This window comes from Schizosaccharomyces osmophilus, chromosome 3 (assembly GCF_027921745.1).
Source record: "Schizosaccharomyces osmophilus chromosome 3, complete sequence".
Classification (NCBI taxonomy): Eukaryota; Fungi; Ascomycota; class Schizosaccharomycetes; order Schizosaccharomycetales; family Schizosaccharomycetaceae; genus Schizosaccharomyces; species Schizosaccharomyces osmophilus.
The window spans coordinates 115,701-132,938 of NC_079240.1; the positions used below are offsets into that span (position 1 = coordinate 115,701).

The 17,238-nt window shown below is 37.3% G+C and overlaps 7 protein-coding genes and 1 non-coding gene across 8 annotated transcripts; 2 read left to right on the forward strand and 6 right to left on the reverse strand.

Annotated features, from left to right (window-relative positions):
• Positions 1-327: 327 nt before the first annotated feature.
• On the reverse strand, positions 328-1,389 carry pof7 (F-box protein Pof7; the record flags this gene model as incomplete). The annotated part of the gene is made up of 1 exon (XM_056182895.1): positions 328-1,389. The coding sequence occupies one exon, from the start codon at positions 1,387-1,389 to the stop codon at positions 328-330; it is 1,062 nt and encodes a 353-aa protein (XP_056039679.1).
• Positions 1,390-2,415: 1,026 nt separating this feature from the next.
• utp25 (U3 associated protein Utp25) lies at positions 2,416-4,356 on the reverse strand (the record flags this gene model as incomplete). Its single annotated transcript, XM_056182896.1, has 1 exon — positions 2,416-4,356. The coding sequence occupies one exon, from the start codon at positions 4,354-4,356 to the stop codon at positions 2,416-2,418; it is 1,941 nt and encodes a 646-aa protein (XP_056039231.1).
• An 854-nt stretch (positions 4,357-5,210) lies between these two features.
• Positions 5,211-6,332, reverse strand: pcy1 (choline-phosphate cytidylyltransferase Pcy1; the record flags this gene model as incomplete). The annotated part of the gene is made up of 1 exon (XM_056182897.1): positions 5,211-6,332. The coding sequence occupies one exon, from the start codon at positions 6,330-6,332 to the stop codon at positions 5,211-5,213; it is 1,122 nt and encodes a 373-aa protein (XP_056039860.1).
• Positions 6,333-6,621: 289 nt separating this feature from the next.
• pcs60 (acetyl-CoA ligase Pcs60) lies at positions 6,622-8,157 on the reverse strand (the record flags this gene model as incomplete). The annotated part of the gene is made up of 1 exon (XM_056182898.1): positions 6,622-8,157. The coding sequence occupies one exon, from the start codon at positions 8,155-8,157 to the stop codon at positions 6,622-6,624; it is 1,536 nt and encodes a 511-aa protein (XP_056039844.1).
• Positions 8,158-11,260: 3,103 nt separating this feature from the next.
• Positions 11,261-11,342, reverse strand: SOMG_20202. Its single transcript is given in 2 exon segments — positions 11,261-11,296; positions 11,305-11,342. It is a non-coding gene; the product is annotated as a tRNA-Lys (tRNA).
• Positions 11,343-12,621: 1,279 nt separating this feature from the next.
• On the forward strand, positions 12,622-13,365 carry SOMG_04112 (sepiapterin reductase; the record flags this gene model as incomplete). Its single annotated transcript, XM_056182899.1, has 1 exon — positions 12,622-13,365. One exon carries the CDS (start codon positions 12,622-12,624, stop codon positions 13,363-13,365), a length of 744 nt encoding a protein of 247 aa, XP_056039147.1.
• Positions 13,366-13,952: 587 nt separating this feature from the next.
• vms1 (Cdc48p-Npl4p-Vms1p AAA ATPase complex subunit) lies at positions 13,953-15,782 on the forward strand (the record flags this gene model as incomplete). The annotated part of the gene is made up of 1 exon (XM_056182900.1): positions 13,953-15,782. One exon carries the CDS (start codon positions 13,953-13,955, stop codon positions 15,780-15,782), a length of 1,830 nt encoding a protein of 609 aa, XP_056039145.1.
• A 172-nt stretch (positions 15,783-15,954) lies between these two features.
• SOMG_04114 (nucleolar RNA-binding protein NIFK) lies at positions 15,955-16,913 on the reverse strand (the record flags this gene model as incomplete). Its single annotated transcript, XM_056182901.1, has 3 exons — positions 15,955-16,362; positions 16,420-16,820; positions 16,877-16,913. The coding sequence occupies 3 exons, from the start codon at positions 16,911-16,913 to the stop codon at positions 15,955-15,957; spliced, it is 846 nt and encodes a 281-aa protein (XP_056039163.1).
• Between the last annotated feature and the right edge of the window lie 325 nt (positions 16,914-17,238).

The window sequence follows — 17,238 nt, forward strand, 5'->3', positions numbered from 1 at the left end:
ATACGAATATTTATGGATTCTCGGTTTTTTAACGGTTTTATGATTCTTGTTTTTTTTGGGCTTTTAAGAATTACAATTTGTTTTGTTTTTATTTTGTTTTAATTCACTTATGCCCGTCTGTTTTAGTAATACTTAGTATGGAATTAATTCTCTATTTATTAAAAGTCGCTATGCTACTTTTCGTAAAAGTAAAGTTCATCTCCAGTTTTCGTTACTAATTTCTTAGTTACTTATTTTAAACGATAAGTTTGTGCATTCTGTATGAGGTCAACGATAATAATGTCCAACATGAAAAACAAAAATGCACCCATTTCTTTACCTATGGCTCTATTTTTCTAACGTATAACTGTAGACTCGGGAGAAAACGTAGTCTCGATGATGTGTTAAAGGAAATTCAGTTGTCTCAAAGATTTCATTGTCAACGGCATAGAAGAAGACCCATTTTAAACGATTTCCTTTAGCTTGTAAGCTTTGTGCGTATGTATAAGCCCGACCGCCAGCGGGATGTGAAAGCAAAATTTGGCCAGCCGGAGACATTGACCATGTAGCCATGCAAGCAACTTCTCCATTACTAAAAGCTGGATTCGAAGAGGAAGGTGTGAAAAAAGAAGACTGGTGCCGATCGAAGTTTCGAACAATGAGACCTGGTTCCGTATTGGTTCGGAAAACCATACAAGTTCCATCTGGATAAAACCGAAGGTAACGATAATAAGATATTAAATGGACAGGTTGGTTCCAACTGGTATCACTAGTTCCTGGTCGAAAATATCTGCAGACAGAGATATAACAGCCATCAAATCGAATTCGAGGTTTTCTTAAATACATCTCCTTCCAGATTTGATGATATACAGAAGACAGCTCTTCTTCTATGCTTTCCTTTGTTTGTTGCCATTCGTTCTGTTGGTAACTAAAATAACAAAATTGGCGATAAAGTGAATCTGCTCGACACGCCTTCGCAAGCAGCTTGCAGCTTTGGGCTATACGAGGTAGATAAGACAAATCGTTCAAGTTTTCAAAACAGTGCTCTACTATGAGCAGCAGAACCTCATCTGGAAGCTTGAGTATGAATGGCGGTGCCACGGAGAGCTGAGTCAGTTTATTCGCTAGCTCATCTTCCTGACTATTATTGATTGATTCTTCTTCAGAGACCAGTTTACGATCCTCTTCATTCTGCTCTTTTCTGTTTTGAATCGCCAAGCGCTCTAATCGACGATATATTACCTCCACATCCTCGTGAATTTTATGAGCCCAACGATATCTGTTTAAAGAGTTGCCAATATCACCTTGTTTTTCAAATTCAACGGCTTCTTTATAATGAAGTAAAGCTTCCTTAAGGATGTCACTATCTGGACATTCTTTAAGATCGTTTAATAAACGTTTTTCTTCCATTTAGACAAAAACAAAAATAAGATTTAAAACTTCAAAAATATAATCAAGTTACCCGTTTCTCAACTATGCGCAAATCGAAAATAATACAACTTTTTTAATTATTTAAGCAATGTTATAGGACTCCATTCCAGGAAAAATCATTTAATGAAATTTTTTTTAACTTCAGGTTAGTTCATGTTAAAAAGGTTGCTTGCAATAACTCTTGGAATGCAAAATTTGAAATATTGGGGTATATACAATGAGAAGGAATAAGAGTGGCGCCCAAGAATGTGAAGGTCGAGGTTTTAAGCTAATGAATGTTCGGCTTACTGAATTCTGTTATATTCCTGTTTTCATTCAAACATAGAGGCTATAACTCTTGTTAAATGGGTGATTAAATTGGTTGCATTCGAAACCGACTTTAAGAAGTGACACCAAATACACTAATTAAAATTCATATTTTAATGCTAGTTTAATTAATTTACTTGAATGGTTAGAATAAAGCTAGAGTAATCATGAATGAAGACTCGTCGACTTTGCAATATTCGTTCTTTTAGTTAGGCCCGTGCTTCGCCTCCGCGACTTGATTTGAAACAATAGTAGCTATATATAATCATATGAAACATATTCTACTGCCTGTTACTATTATTATAAACGAAAAAGAGAAACCTCCAAAGCAGACGTAACTAAGTATAGATATTCACCTTCGTTTACATAGTAATTCATTCTAATGCAGAGTGTCATCCTTTATAGATCAGTATATATACTACCACTGCGAAATGTTAGCGGAAAATGTTCATAAACTTCTAAACAGTTTGTAATTATATTGCTAAAACCATTCCTTTCCCTAGTTAATATACACTCTATATGATATAGGAACTTTACGAATCAAGCCGGTTCGCTAACATTTCCAAGTGGTCTCATTTTTAAAAAAAACCAACTTTTTATTTCATTCTTTTACTTAGTGAGTGCGACTTGTCAATTTAGACCCATAAATCTAACGTTTAGTTTTTTCCTTTCAGCTTCCCTTTTTTATCCTATTCAAATTTAAACAAATTCGAAAACCTCATGTCTTCCATGACACATATTAGGAACTCTTTGGAAACCAACAATGCCTTCAAGGCTAATGGAATCGTATTTTGAAAATAGGATTCTACACTTTGCAGCGTCCTGATCCAACTTTCCTTCGGTAATTGAACGCATTGGCATTCTGGCTAGCTCCACATAATACTGAGGATTTGTTGGAGGAGCATACATAACAACAGCCTTTACTCCACGGATATCAAAGCGACGGAAATGATGAGCACGCTCAGTATACAATATAATCTTAGTTTTTCCCTGTTGGAATAAAGTACGGGCTCTAGTTAGATCGGATGTACTAGAGTATTCAGAAATGGCGCTGTAACTAATTGCTTCGTCATCCATATGATTTCGTATTCTCACAAAATCAAAATAAGAAGGAACATACACCAAGATACCACCTTGGGGACTCTTAACAAGTTGGGGCAAGACTGAGTTGACAAAATAGGAGAAGCGAGCATCCGGTAATTTGATGATGGAGTCACTAGATACACGAACGTACGTCTGTTTAATTTTGTAACCTAATTGATTCAAAATTCCACGGTTTAATGTACGGAACTTGATTTTTCCTGCAACATTCAACATGTAATGCGAAAAAAAAGAATTAATATCCAAAGCATTGTACTGAGAAAATAAAACGGTTTGTCGCATGTACTTAGCTTGCTGGTCCAAATACCACGGACGTACACGGCTAAAGTCACAATCATGAGCTTCTTTTGGTAAGCTATTGATTTCATCAAAGATAGCTTCAATATGCTCCCAGTTTTGCATGTATAAAGAATCGGCTTGATCAATAATCGAAACCTCAATGGAACTCAAGAAATCCAAATCCCTTTTCTTATCACCTTTATTTCCAATTGCCAATCGTAAGCCTAATGGACTAGCAACTATGATATCAGAGTTGTAGAATTGAGAAAACAGTTTGACGGTTTTTCTGGTAAACTTGATGCCAATACGAAACATATCATCAGTATTACCCGCAAACAAATAACGGAAATCTTCGGGCTTCTTTTCAGAGATAACTTCCTTCTCAATGGAAAAATCATCCTCGAAGCGGTTACGATTAGCCACCTGATCAGCTCCTGAGTAAGATATAAGAGTATTAATAAACTCGTAACAACTATTTCTTGTTGGTAAAAGGACCAAGACTTTTGGCCGAGTGTATCCTTGATCTCGAAACTCTAGCTCGGGGTTTTGAGATAACCTGGCACTGTTCTTTAAAATACGATCTCTTGTCTTAAACACGTGATTAAGAGCATGCAATGCATACAAAGAGCTTATTAGTTTATGGCTTTTAATGTTCATGTTGGTAAAAAACACATCTTGATAATTGAACATGTGTTTGGCAATCTCCATTTGCATAGTCGTCAAATGCCCCGATGGCTTTTGTGATTTATAAGCTTCTAAGATCCGTTGCTTTAAACCCAAATCAGAAACGTTATCGCTCTTAGGTATGCAATTGTATGAAACTTTCTCTTCTGTATCTGGCGTGAAAATTTGGGAAATTCCTAGCTTGGTTTCCTCAGACGATTGAGACAAATTCATAGCCTTTACACAAGAAATTGCTTCGCTAATGGCCTGCATATTCTCACTATCAAAGTGACGATTAAAAGGGTCTTGAGATGTCTCGTTTTCCTTTTCATCTAAATTATCCAGATCCTCACGAACAAGAGCATCAATTAATTCGTTTTCTTCATTGGTTTCATTTTCCTCTTCGTTTGTGTCCGGTTCATCTAACTTCTCAATGACTTTATTCTTTTTTTCTTTATGCTTTGGCAAATCTTCGCTTTCCGATTTCTTCTCTGGTTTTCTCTTTTTTTTGCTATTCATCAAGTATAATAAAGCTTCATATGACTTTCCAGCTAATTCATCTTTTGACATCTCATTGATGTTGCCAAACCCTGCCATTGTGATGATTTATTTATGATTTTAACTATGTCCTTCAAGTTTTCTATCCTTTTAAACACAATTCCAATAAATGCGAGTCTTGGTAAGTTAATAGAGAATTCGTTTTTATAGAATCCCTATTGTCTACCTTTTTACAAGGTTAGTTAAGCTGTAGGTATTGGTTAAATTGACAAGTTTACTTGAGGTTCGTTAATGAGAAGGTCAGCATTCGTAACTTCTATTTTTTTCATAAAATGTAAGTAGGAAATATATATATATATATATAAAAAAAAGGAATATTTAATAAAATTAAAAAGTAACTAAGTGCTACACGAGACACTAGAAATAACAACAAGAAAACTACTTATGAGACACTCTAATGAAAGACGCTATATTTAGAAGAGTGAAAAAATGAACTTTTAACATTAAAGTTGTGAATCCAAGCGTAGAAAAAACCCCTCCATTAACTACACAAAAAGACAACAACCACGATAGGGCTGCTGTATTAAACAAAACATGAATGAGAGGAAAAGCCAACAGTGGGTATTAAGTGAGACTAAAGATCACTAGAATGCATAAGGATTAATATTCGGTGGCCATATAAAACGTAAGCAAATTATGGAATGTCTCATAGATGATAGTATTAGCATGAATCAAACAATCGTTATATAGTCTTCAGACTATTGGGAAAATTAGAACAGGAGTTATGAACAATGAAGTTAAATATTAACAAGTCCGTTCCGTACTGTTGCCACATCCCAATTTAACAGATGGTAATAGTTATAAAAAGGTGAGGGTAAGTTTTATCGTCTTATTAAATTTTTCGGATATATCAAGGAATTGTCGAGCCATCAATCACTAAAGCAATCCAAGTTTTATTGGTGATGCTTAAGAGTTACTGCATCATCATTTTCACTAGGCTGGTTGGACAAATTGGCTTTCATCCCAAGTAGGTCATATTGGCTGCTTGAGCGACGTTGCATCCAACGATTTAAGCCGCCTAAAAAGCTATTTTGGTGGTTTCCAGGGCCAGGGCTAGGAGGTGCGCTTGAACCATGCAAAGGAGTGTATTGTAGTTGGTAGTCCGTTGTAGCCATCGATAGGAAAGATTTTATGTCCGCCTTCAGATCACGGCTAGTAGATACCCAGTGGTTACGAATCGTGTCGCGTAGCATTTTAATATGATGGCGAAAATCCAGTTCATTCTTTTTGAACAAAGACACATTCAAAACCTTTCTGTCAACCCCTCTGGCTAGATTACGCATGACATATTGATCGTAATCACGAATGATTCGCGTTAATAAGTCAGAGGTGGATACACCTTCCGTTCGTTTTGTAGGTATAAATTTGCCCACCTTTTTAACGGGAAGATAAATGTCACCACTATCATCTGAAGCATAAGGAATATCATCATGAGCGACAAAATCAATTTTGTGCTCTTCCAAAAAGTCCGGAGTAATGACCCAAGGTGCGCTTTCTACGACTTCGTCTACCCATTTGCAATGGCGAAGTGCCTCAGCTCGTTCTTTGTCATTCATAACAGTCAACCCCTTTAAACGATGAGTCAGCTTATCGTTGGGAAGGCCAACAATTAGATGGACGTTGGAAAACACTTTTTTTGCTTGCTCCAATTGTCTCATATGACCAATGTGAAATAAATCAAAAACACCGTCTGCATAAACACGTACGGCTCGATCACTCGGAGGTTCATTAATAGGATAGTTAAATTCAGAATATTGCTCTTTAAATTTTACTTCAGTATGAGCTTCATCTTCATCCGTATCAGAGGTTGGATAGGAAGGAGTCGTTTGGTCCTCGTTGGATTCGTCAGTTAAATTTTGATCTTCATTATTACTTTCCGACTTTTCTTCTTCTTCCGAGGTGTCTATCGTGACCTTTTTAGCTTGTTGCTTCACCGAGTCTTCATCCTCTGAAAAATTTACATTCTCGATAGGTCGCTTCGCATTCTGATCCTTTCTCGATTCTATTTCTCCCATAATATCAATAAATGAACCTCTAAAATGTACGATTTTACTGAAGACGGCTTTTTCGTTTCAATTCCACCTTAGCAGTGGTGACTGTGGTTAGGATGTTATCTTCAGCCATTAAATGGCCGAAAGAGTCTCTACATATAGTCTTAAATACAAAGGAAATAAATTGTACAGTTTATTACTAATTGAATGAAATATAGTAAGAGAATATTCTTAAGAAAAATTAGAGATACAAAATAAGGTAATTTGATCTAGCTAATGCACACGAAAATCACACAACTGAAAATATAAGCAATTACATCCTTGCCTTGGGGTGAAAGAAGGCATCAGCAACAAGGCGTCTTTGCACTTTTCCTGTAGCAGTCTTGGGGATCTGGTCAGTAAAATAAAACTTTTTCGGAATTTTGAATTCAGCCACTCTTTGTGCCAAGAAGCTTTGCAATTCCTTAACACTCACGGACTTTCCAGATGCAGTGTGGATTGCGCTTTGAATATCTTGTCCGTATTTCTCATCAGGAACAGCAAAGCACACGGCTTCTGCGACATTAGGATGCTGCATTAAGACAGCATCAACCTCAGCTGGAGAAATTTTTTCACCACCACGGTTCACGAGTTCTTTAATGCGTCCTGTAATGAAAACAAATCCTTCGGCATCGACCTTACCTTGATCACCAGTACGGAAAAAGCGTTCCTCGGTGAAAGAAGATTTGTTCGCTTCTGCATTGTTAAGGTAACCCTTGGTTACATTGGCACCACGAACACAGATTTCACCTTCAGATCCCTGGGGAACTTCGTTACCTTTGGTATCAAGGATCTTTAAGTCAACCCCGAATGGTACACCAACAGACTTGGGTTTATGGTTAAGGGGAGGAAGTGGATTGGTAGTCATTTGATGTGAAGCTTCAGTCATGGCGTATGCCTCAAGAACGGGTGCTTTGAAAGTCTTTTCAAGCTTACGCAAAACAGGAGGGGCCAAAGGAGAGGAGCATGAACGGATAAAGCGAATAATAGGAAGTGGGTTGGGAACAGGACTGCGCAACAAAATCTGGTGAATCGTTGGTACGGCAGTGTACCAGGTTGCCCCATAATAAACAAATTCTTTCCAGAATGTTTTAGGAGAAAAGCGAGGAGGAACTACGGCAGCACCACCGGATGCAAGTGTGGCAAGAAGGCCACAGAGGAGGCCATGGACGTGAAAAAGAGGCATCACCACATAAGAAGTATCACGTGAAGAGAGGCGATAAGAAGCACTGATGTTTTGAATGCTTCGGCAGAGGTTTCGATGGGTTAAAGGAACGACTTTGGGGCGTCCAGTGGTACCGCTAGTGTGCAAAACAAGTGTGGTATCGTCAGGATGAGGAAGACCAAGAGGTTGAGGTGAAGAAGGGTTAGATCCTTCAACACGAACAATCTTCACCAAACGAGATTCAGGACACCAGGCAAGTTCTGCGACAGCAACCGAAAGCTTTTTAGCGGCCCGAACAGCAGGAGTATTGGCTTCGATAGAGCCCTTGCTGACGAAAACGAGCTTGCTCTTTAGGTCATCGACGTAAAACTCAAACTCAGATTGCTTGTAGTTTGAGTTTAGCGGCCCACATACAGCTCTTTGCCAGGAGACGGCATAGAAGCTCACAACAAATTCCAAGCCATTAGGGACTGCAATGTTTACAGGATCGTTTGTCTTGATGCCTAAACCGGCAGTTTGTCTTTGGAGATCCATAATAGCAATTCGGAGCTCACTATAAGACAACGCTGCCGAACTTGAAGGAGCAGCCAATGCTCTAGCATGAGCATCTCCTTGTAAAGCAGTGTACAGGGTAGCAATGGACATCAAAAATCAATCAAAAATTATAAAAAACAACAAAAACACGTCAGTGCAATAGCGACTAACAAAAAAGTTTTAGAAAGCAAAAAAGAAAAGAAAGTAGAAGGATTATTCAGATATCAAAGGCTATAATAAGCGTTGAACTATGAAAATCCGTAACCGTTAAAAGCACTATGTATGCAAATGTACCGTAAAAAGTATAATAGATGGCAGGGGTTTTTCGTCCGAAAATTTAACTAAACTGAGTTGTTGTTGAAATACTTCCTCGCCGTTTAAGATATAAGGTGGTTGGGAAGACGAATATGAACGGATGAGGTTAAATCATGCCCATACGGTAAACCGTTCATTTCACTAAACTAGGATATTATTCAAATATATAATTTAATTTAATTGTAGTTCTTTTTTTTATTTTTTTACAAAGAGGATCCTGTAAATATTGGCTACAACTAATCCGCTGAGTGAAGGTAACTTGTATCATGTATTATTAAGACTAATCTATTCTGTCAAGGCCGAGATATTGTATAATAATAATACAAGAGAGTTTGTATAATCTTATTAGAAAAGAAACAATGTTACCTCGTAGAGGATACAAATATACCAAACTTGAAAAGTACGAATCTTCAGATAGGAGGATTCGACGGATCTAGCCTAATAAAATTAGTGTCGTTTATTTAGCTAGTCCGTGGGCTTTGAAAATCCTGAATTATAAACTAAGTAGAGCCCAATATATACACATTCAACTTTTTGCAACCCTTAAACCATACACTCAGTATTATAAATATACAGCGTAAAATTTCAGCTGTGACAAAATCTTCCTATCTCGCCTGAGTGGTGTTGAATCAAGATTCAAGGAAGCTTTCTTGATTATGAATTCATTTAAGAATGTCATTTATGAGATGCAAGCACAACTAGACGCCTTAAATTCCAAGATGGAACAGAACGATCATATGGAAGTCGACGAAGGACTTAAGCTAGATGAACCCTTCGATTTAATAGAGCTTGTGTGCGCAGCCTACGGTTCAAGAAGCGTCGCATATTTAAATATGATTTCGAACATTCATCCAGGGGAATTTGACCCATCAGAAATTTCGGCGAAGTCTTTCAGAAGGAAACTTGAAAGCATATTCAAATATTTACCAAAAGTTTTCAACGATGAAAGAACAAAAATTGCCTTTCTTAATTCCAATTCTCCAGGGAGCTATCAAAGACAGATCAAGGAAATTTTAAAAACTCCAGGATCTCAAGAGACCTTTACGAATGTGTTTAATCAAGTTTTCCTAAATGAAAGAGAAAAATCATGGTTTAGTCCGGTCCCCAAATTTTTAAACAAAGGAGCTCGCGGCGAACTTGATGTTGATCAAATACATAAATGGATGGATACACTCGATAAAGAAGCGACTAGAAAGGCAATGATATTTGCTTTACACTCTGATTATTATAGAAATGAGCTTCTAAATCATAATTATGAACGTGGAAACCTTGAAGCAATCGTCAATACAGTAAATAATCAGGTCCAATATAGAACAACGAGAAAACCATTTAAAGGATACTCTCCCAACAATCAGTATCAATCTAGGTCGAGAAAATTTCCTAAAGGAAATGAACGTACTAAGAGTTATCAAAAGTCGAAACCTAAAAATAATTCTCATGATGACTAGTCACCGAAAGAAAAGAGAGCGATAGGGACGAACATACCTCTATACGCAAAGTTCAAAGGGGAAATTCATCAGAATTCTCTCAGAAGGAAAGAATGCCTCTTCAAGAACTTGAAATAGCAGATCTGCCAATTACAACTTTTATAGATACCGGCGCAGCCGTATCCCTCATCAGAGAGGATTTAGCAAAACAAATTACGCCTAGATTCAATCCAGAATATCGCAAATTTGCGGGCATAACAAAAGACCTTGTTAAAGTTACTGGAAATCTAACATTACCAGTGAAGGTTGGCAATCAAAAGCTTTACGAAACATTTATTATCACTCCATCTCTCTACTATTGTCTATACCAGTCAACTCTCCCGGATCACGACTTCCTCTCAGCGACATGGTTACCTCAACAGATGGTAAGAAAACGAAATTTTTCATTAGTTCGTAATTTTCACCTACGCGCTTCTACATGATAGAACCGCACGATTTTAAGATTCTTCAATTCAAGAAATGACAGAATCTTAGGCCGGGAGGTGTCAAGGCCGAGATATTGTTTAATAATAATACAAGAGAGTTTGTATAATCTTATTAGAAAAGAAACAATGTTACCTTGTAGAGGAAATAAATATACCAAACTTGAAAAGTACGAATCTTCATATAGGAGGATTCGACGGATCTGGCCTAATAAAATTAGTGTCGTTTATTTAGCTAGTCCGTGGGCTTTGAAAATCCTGAAGTATAAACTAAGTAGAGCCCAATATATCCAAATACAACTTTCTACAACCCTTAAACCATGCACTCAGCATTATAAATATACAGCGTAAAATTTCAGCTGTGATTATTCATCTTTTGTCTCCTTTATTACAATTCTTAGTTACAGTTGATAAGTCTCGAAAAAGAGAACTGACTCAATCGATGGTTTATTTCAAGCGAAGCTACGAACTTACAAATCAAAGAATTGTAACAAACTTATGAAAACCATCCTAAGAGAACAGCAATGAAGGACTTTTTGTATTTATATATGTACTTCTCAAGTGGCATTTATTTATTTTGCTTTTTTTTTGTTTATGCTCTGGAAATTTCAAATGTAAACAAACAGATAACTGCACTACCCTTCCTCATTCATGACATATATCGACATTGAATGTAGATCCAAACAAGGATCCACAAGATGATAAAGAAAAGAAAATCAGCTATTCATAAACCCAGCAAAGACTCATTGATTACTATGCGATGAAAATTTTTCTTTAGTAGCAACTGGAAAGAAATGGATTATCATCTCTTGCTTGAGATGCGTCATCAGAACATATGGACTAGGATAACTAGTGACAAAAAATTGAGAAAGGAAAATTCAACCCAAGGTAAATCCTATAAAACACGCTCACAACGTAAAAGAAGGTCGTAGTCGTAGTAAATAAATTCCAAACATGTATAGAAATAATTTTTTGAAAAACAAAAAGTAACTCCCAAGGCGAGAATCGAACTCGCAACCTTCTGATAACCTTCGTAAGAGTCAGACGCTCTAACCGATTGAGCTACCCGGGACTTGTTGTTACTATTTATAGTTAAATTATAATTGTTTTTTAAAAACAACTTTTAAAAGCAATTACTTTGCAATAACTCGAGCGAGAAAACAAGAAAGGAAACATAAAGTATTTTCCTCGTTCTCAGCACACATCTAAATGTGGGCAAGTCCAGCCTTTGATGAATCAACAGTTGTGAGCAACAACCATTTTCAACTGGAAAAGCAGTTAGCCATGGAGGGCGATATAGGCCTTAATGTGCTTTTAAAAAGGCTGCTATAAGAACGTAAAAAAAGGGATTATGAATGATACTCACTGTTTGATTTTTGCTTCACTCGCTCATCCAAGGAGAAAAGTCAATAGGTGTTCATTCATATCTGCACAACGGCCACAGGGTATATAAAAGAGAAATATAATTTTAAAATGAAATGATCGAGTTGGAGGGGAAGAGAGCTCGAATATTCACTTTTTATAAAAGGTAAAAGGTAAGAATGTGACCAAACTGTTTCTTAATTAGGAGAAGTACCTTTGAGCTGAAAGAAATCCTTCATTTCTTCCAATTGAATAAAAGGAAAGACAAGAGCTTTAAAAAATTTCAATGTAGATGCATACCTCAATTCCGTATAATGATGGTAACCAAAGAAAAATATTGGGATAAGAAAATCAACCTAATCGGCTAAAAAGAACGAGTACACTCTCTTGTGTGTCTATTATGACCCAAAATTTTCCTTCATGGTCAGTTTTCGTAACTAGAGTGCTCGTTTCCTGCTCCTTAATCATCCAAGTCATGGGCGGTATTTAGTGATGAATTAATAAGACAGGAATTCAAGAAATCATCGAAAGACAAGAGCTACTCCTAGAACTGGAGTATCATGGAGAAGAACATTTCACAAGAGCATCAAATCATACAAGTCTACTTATCCCTAATTCATTTATGCACATGAATTTCAAAGCCTGTGGACGTTTGTCTCTTTATTAAAAAATTCTACCATTTATCATTTCTAGTGGATAGTATTTAATTGTCCATGTCAGTTTAAGGTATTCCTCCAATTCTCACTCTCCGCTTTGCTTTTCTTTTTTATTTGTTTACTTGTTCTTGTTTTATTTTGAAGAAATAAAAGATATTAAAGGTATACACTATTTTTTATGTTTGTCTAAACCATACGTACATGTTCCGTACCATCTCATCCTTCCACGAGCATACTTTATTCCTTGCGTTGATCGGTTAGCAATCGAATTGGACTAAGAGAATACAGATTATACCTAAACTATAGAAAACAATAGCTCTCGGAAACTTCATTATGAGTCAAATTGCAGAAAAGGTTGTATTATTGACAGGCGCTTCTAAAGGTATAGGCCTCGCGACTGCTCAGGCACTTCGTACCAAGTCTAAAGTGGTTGCCGTTAGCAGAAGCTTGACGAAGGAATTAGAGACTTTACTTGTACAACATCCAGGTTCCTTCGTGCATGTGCAGGGTGATGTTTCAAAGACAGCCAAGTCTAGTGTAGAAACGGCTATTACAAAGTTTGGGCGTCTTGATGCCATTGTTCTAAACGCCGGTCTTGTTGAACCAATTTCGAAAATTGAAGAGGCAGATGTGAATCAATGGCGCAGGTTGTTTGATGTTAATTTCTTTAGCGTAGTCGAGACTATCAAGCAAGCAATCCCCCATTTACGCAAAACAAAAGGCTCAATAGTTGTCGTATCCTCTGGGGCCGCTGTTCGTGCTTACCCTGCTTGGACTGCCTACAGCACCTCAAAAGCCGCTGTCAATATGCTTGTTACGAGCCTTGGCAGTGAGGAACCAGACATTATGAGCGTTGCAGTACGACCAGGCGTCGTTGACACTCCCATGCAAGATCTTATTCGCGACGAGCAAAACAAGCCAGCCATGGGAGATATGCATAATTACTTTAAAGAACTCAAGTCTTCTGGTAAGCTGGTATCCCCTCACGACGTTGCCAAAGCTCTTACTTACTTGGCTTTAAACCCAAACGAAAAGATTACTGGTCAATTTGTTGAATGGAAGTCCTTTGTTGAGTAAAGACTTCCAACGCCTTATTTATAATTACATTAGAGTGAATGACTATGAATTTTTGTTTTATATCTATCTCACGCATTCTTTGGATGGAAATTGTTTTGCTTCTTTTCATCACTCACTTACTGGCTTATGAGAATAGAGCGATCTTTTACAAAAACCAATTTACATATGTGCCTTTGAATTCTTAAATTTTCTTTTTCAATAAAAACATAAAAAAATGAAATGAGGAGCTTTGCAAGGCTTTGCATGGCCTACCCTCACTTAAAGTCGGTTTTTTAGCTACTCATTCTACAATTTGAAACTTTATGATCAAATTCACGAATTCAAAAAACTTCAAGCAGAAGGTCGGGTTCCTTCAACTACGAAATTACGCTTTTGTCTATTCACGAAATTTTTCTATTCGCATATGACGACGACCTGGCAGTGTCAAACGTTTACATAACACTTTCTTGAGGCAAACAGTCAAAAAATAAGTCAAATTCAACGAAATTAACAAGTATTGCTGATTATTGAAATCTTATTGGAATTTAACACATAAGTGTTTCTTTTTGTTCGGTCTTTTACTGTAAATAAAAACTATCGGTTAAGAAATGCAAGACATCCAAAAGTCTACCGTTTTCACCCTTCCGGACGATTTACTGGAGTCTATCGAATTAAAACCGGATCTTTCAAGTCATATTTCAACCCCCGAAGCAAGTGAAGTTACAGAAAACGCAAGAGAGTCTCGAATAACAGATCCTACCCAAAAAAATATTTTATCATGTACCGTATGCGGAATTAATGATCTAAGTGATTTAGAGAATCGGAAGCAACATGTAAAATCGGATTGGCACCGGTTTAATGCGAAACGCACAGGAGCAGTTCTTCCTTCCGTATCGCTGGATGAATTTGAGCAAATCTTAGACAATTTAACAGAATCCATATCAGGTTCAGAAAGCGATGATGGCTCAGACAAGGAAGAAGCTAGCAAAGGGCAGTTGGAAAAGGCTTTTCAAAACTCGCTTCGAATTAGTGAGAACCCTCAGCAAGAAAACGAAGAGTCGACAAATCACAAAAAGTCGCCGATTGTTTGGTTTAAAATAAAACATCAAGACCTATTAAGTCCGTTATTTCTGGGTATATACCGACACCTATTCCCATTGGATTCCGTTATAACAAAGGATCAACTTTTAGAGTATCAAACTGGAAACCAAAAGAAACCACTTCAAATAGCCATGTTTATGCTCGGAGGTGGTCATTTCGCAGCAATGGTAGCTACCAATGAGGTTTCTGGAAAGCCACCTCAGTCTTCTGCTACTCCTAAAGTTGTGGCTCAAAAAACTATCCACCGATATACGACGAGAAGGAAACAAGGTGGTTCTCAAGGTGCCGCCGATAATTCAAAAGGGGGAATCCATTCAGCTGGTAGTAGCCTTCGTCGATACAACGAATTGGCATTGATTCGGGACATACAACAACTGTTCAATGACTGGAAATATCTACTGGACAAATGTGATTTGATATTTATCCGGGCAATCGGTGCATCAAATCGATCAATTTTCTTTTCACAAACAGATCCTTTAGTTGATCCTAAAGACACAAGGTTAAGAACATTTCCTTTTACTACAAAGCGTGCTACACATTCTGAGTTACTTCGATGCTATAAAGAGTTAGTTACACCCAAAGTCAGTAATATCGATACTCAAAGTTTGGATACCCAACAACAGGAACTTAGAAAAGAGAATGAAGCAAAAAAAGGTGCTGAACGAGAACTTAGGGAAAAGCAGGAAAACGAGAGAAAGCTATTGACAAAGCATACTGATGCATTACTTGCTAGTTTAAAAGCAAATAAATTAGAGGAAGCTCTAAAGTATCTACAAACAAATGCTCTATCTATCAATTTCCGATTTCACCCATTAAATGTTCATACTCACACTTCTTCGCCTTTACATTATGCTGTTGCTCAAGGAAACACAAAATTAGTAGCAAGGCTGCTTCGTGAAGGAGCAGACCCTACTGTACAAAATGGAAACAGTAAAACTCCTTACGAAATCAGCTCGAGCAATCGAGAAGTGCGAGACGAATTTTCGATTGCTCGATATGAGCTAGGTGAAGAGACTTATGACTGGGAAATGGCCAAAGTTGGTTCAGCAAAGTCACGAGATCAAATTGAAAAACTGAAACAAAAAGCAAAGGCTCGCTCGGAAAGTCAAAAAGAAGAGCGTGAACAACAAGAGGCACAACGACGTCAAGAAGCCATAAAGAAGATTAAGGAACAAGAGAAGAAAGATTATGATGCCAATAATGGTAAAGGTTATTCCTTGGGTATTAATCCATTGCGCAAACAAGATGATCTAAAGTCTTTAAGTCCAGAAATGAGACAAAGAATTGAACGTGAAAAACGTGCAACGGCAGCTATGAAGCGTTTGCAAAAGCAATAAAAGCAAGATAAAAGTATCTGAATGAATGACGAGTTTATGAAAAACATACTGTTTTATGCTATAAATAGATATATAGAAAGTAATTGAAAAAATAAAAATTTAAATTTCTATTATAGGGAGAGAGAAAGCACAAAAATTATAAACCTCAAAAAACCCAAATACATTATTTTACCTAAACCTGTTTATTTTGTTTCTTTTTCTTGTTAGACTTCTTGGAAGGAGCAGCCTTTTTAACAGCCTCGGCATTAGCTTGTGTTACATCCGAATCGAGAGTTATGCCAAGTTGCTCAAGCTTTCGCTTCTTCAATTGTAACTTGCGGTTATGGCGAGAAACCAGCTTCTTAACCTTCTCACCACTCAAAGGCTTCTGATGTTCTAAACGAGCGATGGTAGCACGGGGAATACGTTTAAATGGTTGGGAAGCACCTTTGAACAATTCATCATGAATTTGATCCTTTGGAATCACCTTACATTGCAATAACCGGCCATATAAAAGATAATTGTGCATAGTCTCAGCGACAACGTTAGCAACATCAACGGATTCAAACTCTATGAAAGCATAATGTTTGCTATTGCCGGTCTATTATGGTTAGCAATTATTCAACATTTTATCACCGTGCGTAAACGCCAAACTTACCTTTTTACTACGAGATAACCGGAGACGGAGAACGGTACCAAATTGAGAGAAGTAACCTTGCAATTGTTTTTCGTGGAATCCGTGAGGAAGGCGACCGACATACAAGACACCTGGTTGGTTGTTCAAAACCTTCTTCTCTGAAACCTTCTTTTTTATTTTCTTCTCCTTGTCGTCTTCTAACGCCATAATTGGCTTGGAAGCGCCTTTTGAACTATCTAATTCCACGCCGTTCTCCTCGTCTTCATCACCAGAAGATTCAAAGCCCTTTAAGGCTTCTTCATTTTCGTTTCCATTGTTTATGGGTTCCTGTCCAGCATTTTCTTGAGGAGCAGTGGGCTCGGTCTTCTCAACATCATTCACTTTCTTGTCGCGAAGCGTTGCTTTTGGCTCTTTCTGTTGCTCTATTTCATCAATTGCATTAATATCGTTAAACGTCCACAAACGTCCTTTTACTTACTCTTCGTAGCCCTTGTAGGCTGCTTTGTTTTCGACATTTCTTCTTCTAATGGTGTTGGTTGTAAACTGAATTTTTCAGCAAGAATATACTCTCTTTCAAATAAAATAACTCATAAAAATGCGCAACACTACACTACGTATCACTAAAACTCGGTTCCGATGCACTCCAATGCACTACACCACACCCTTACTCAATGACATTCTCAACGTGGAAAGCATTGAAAGAATGCCTTTTTCTCGATTTCCTCAAAAACCGGGTTCCTCGTCTAGTGGGTTCTTATAAAAATACATTGAAAGTAATTTATCATTGTTAACCGATATTTATCTACATGTTCATTCAACGCTAAAATTTTTTTATAACCA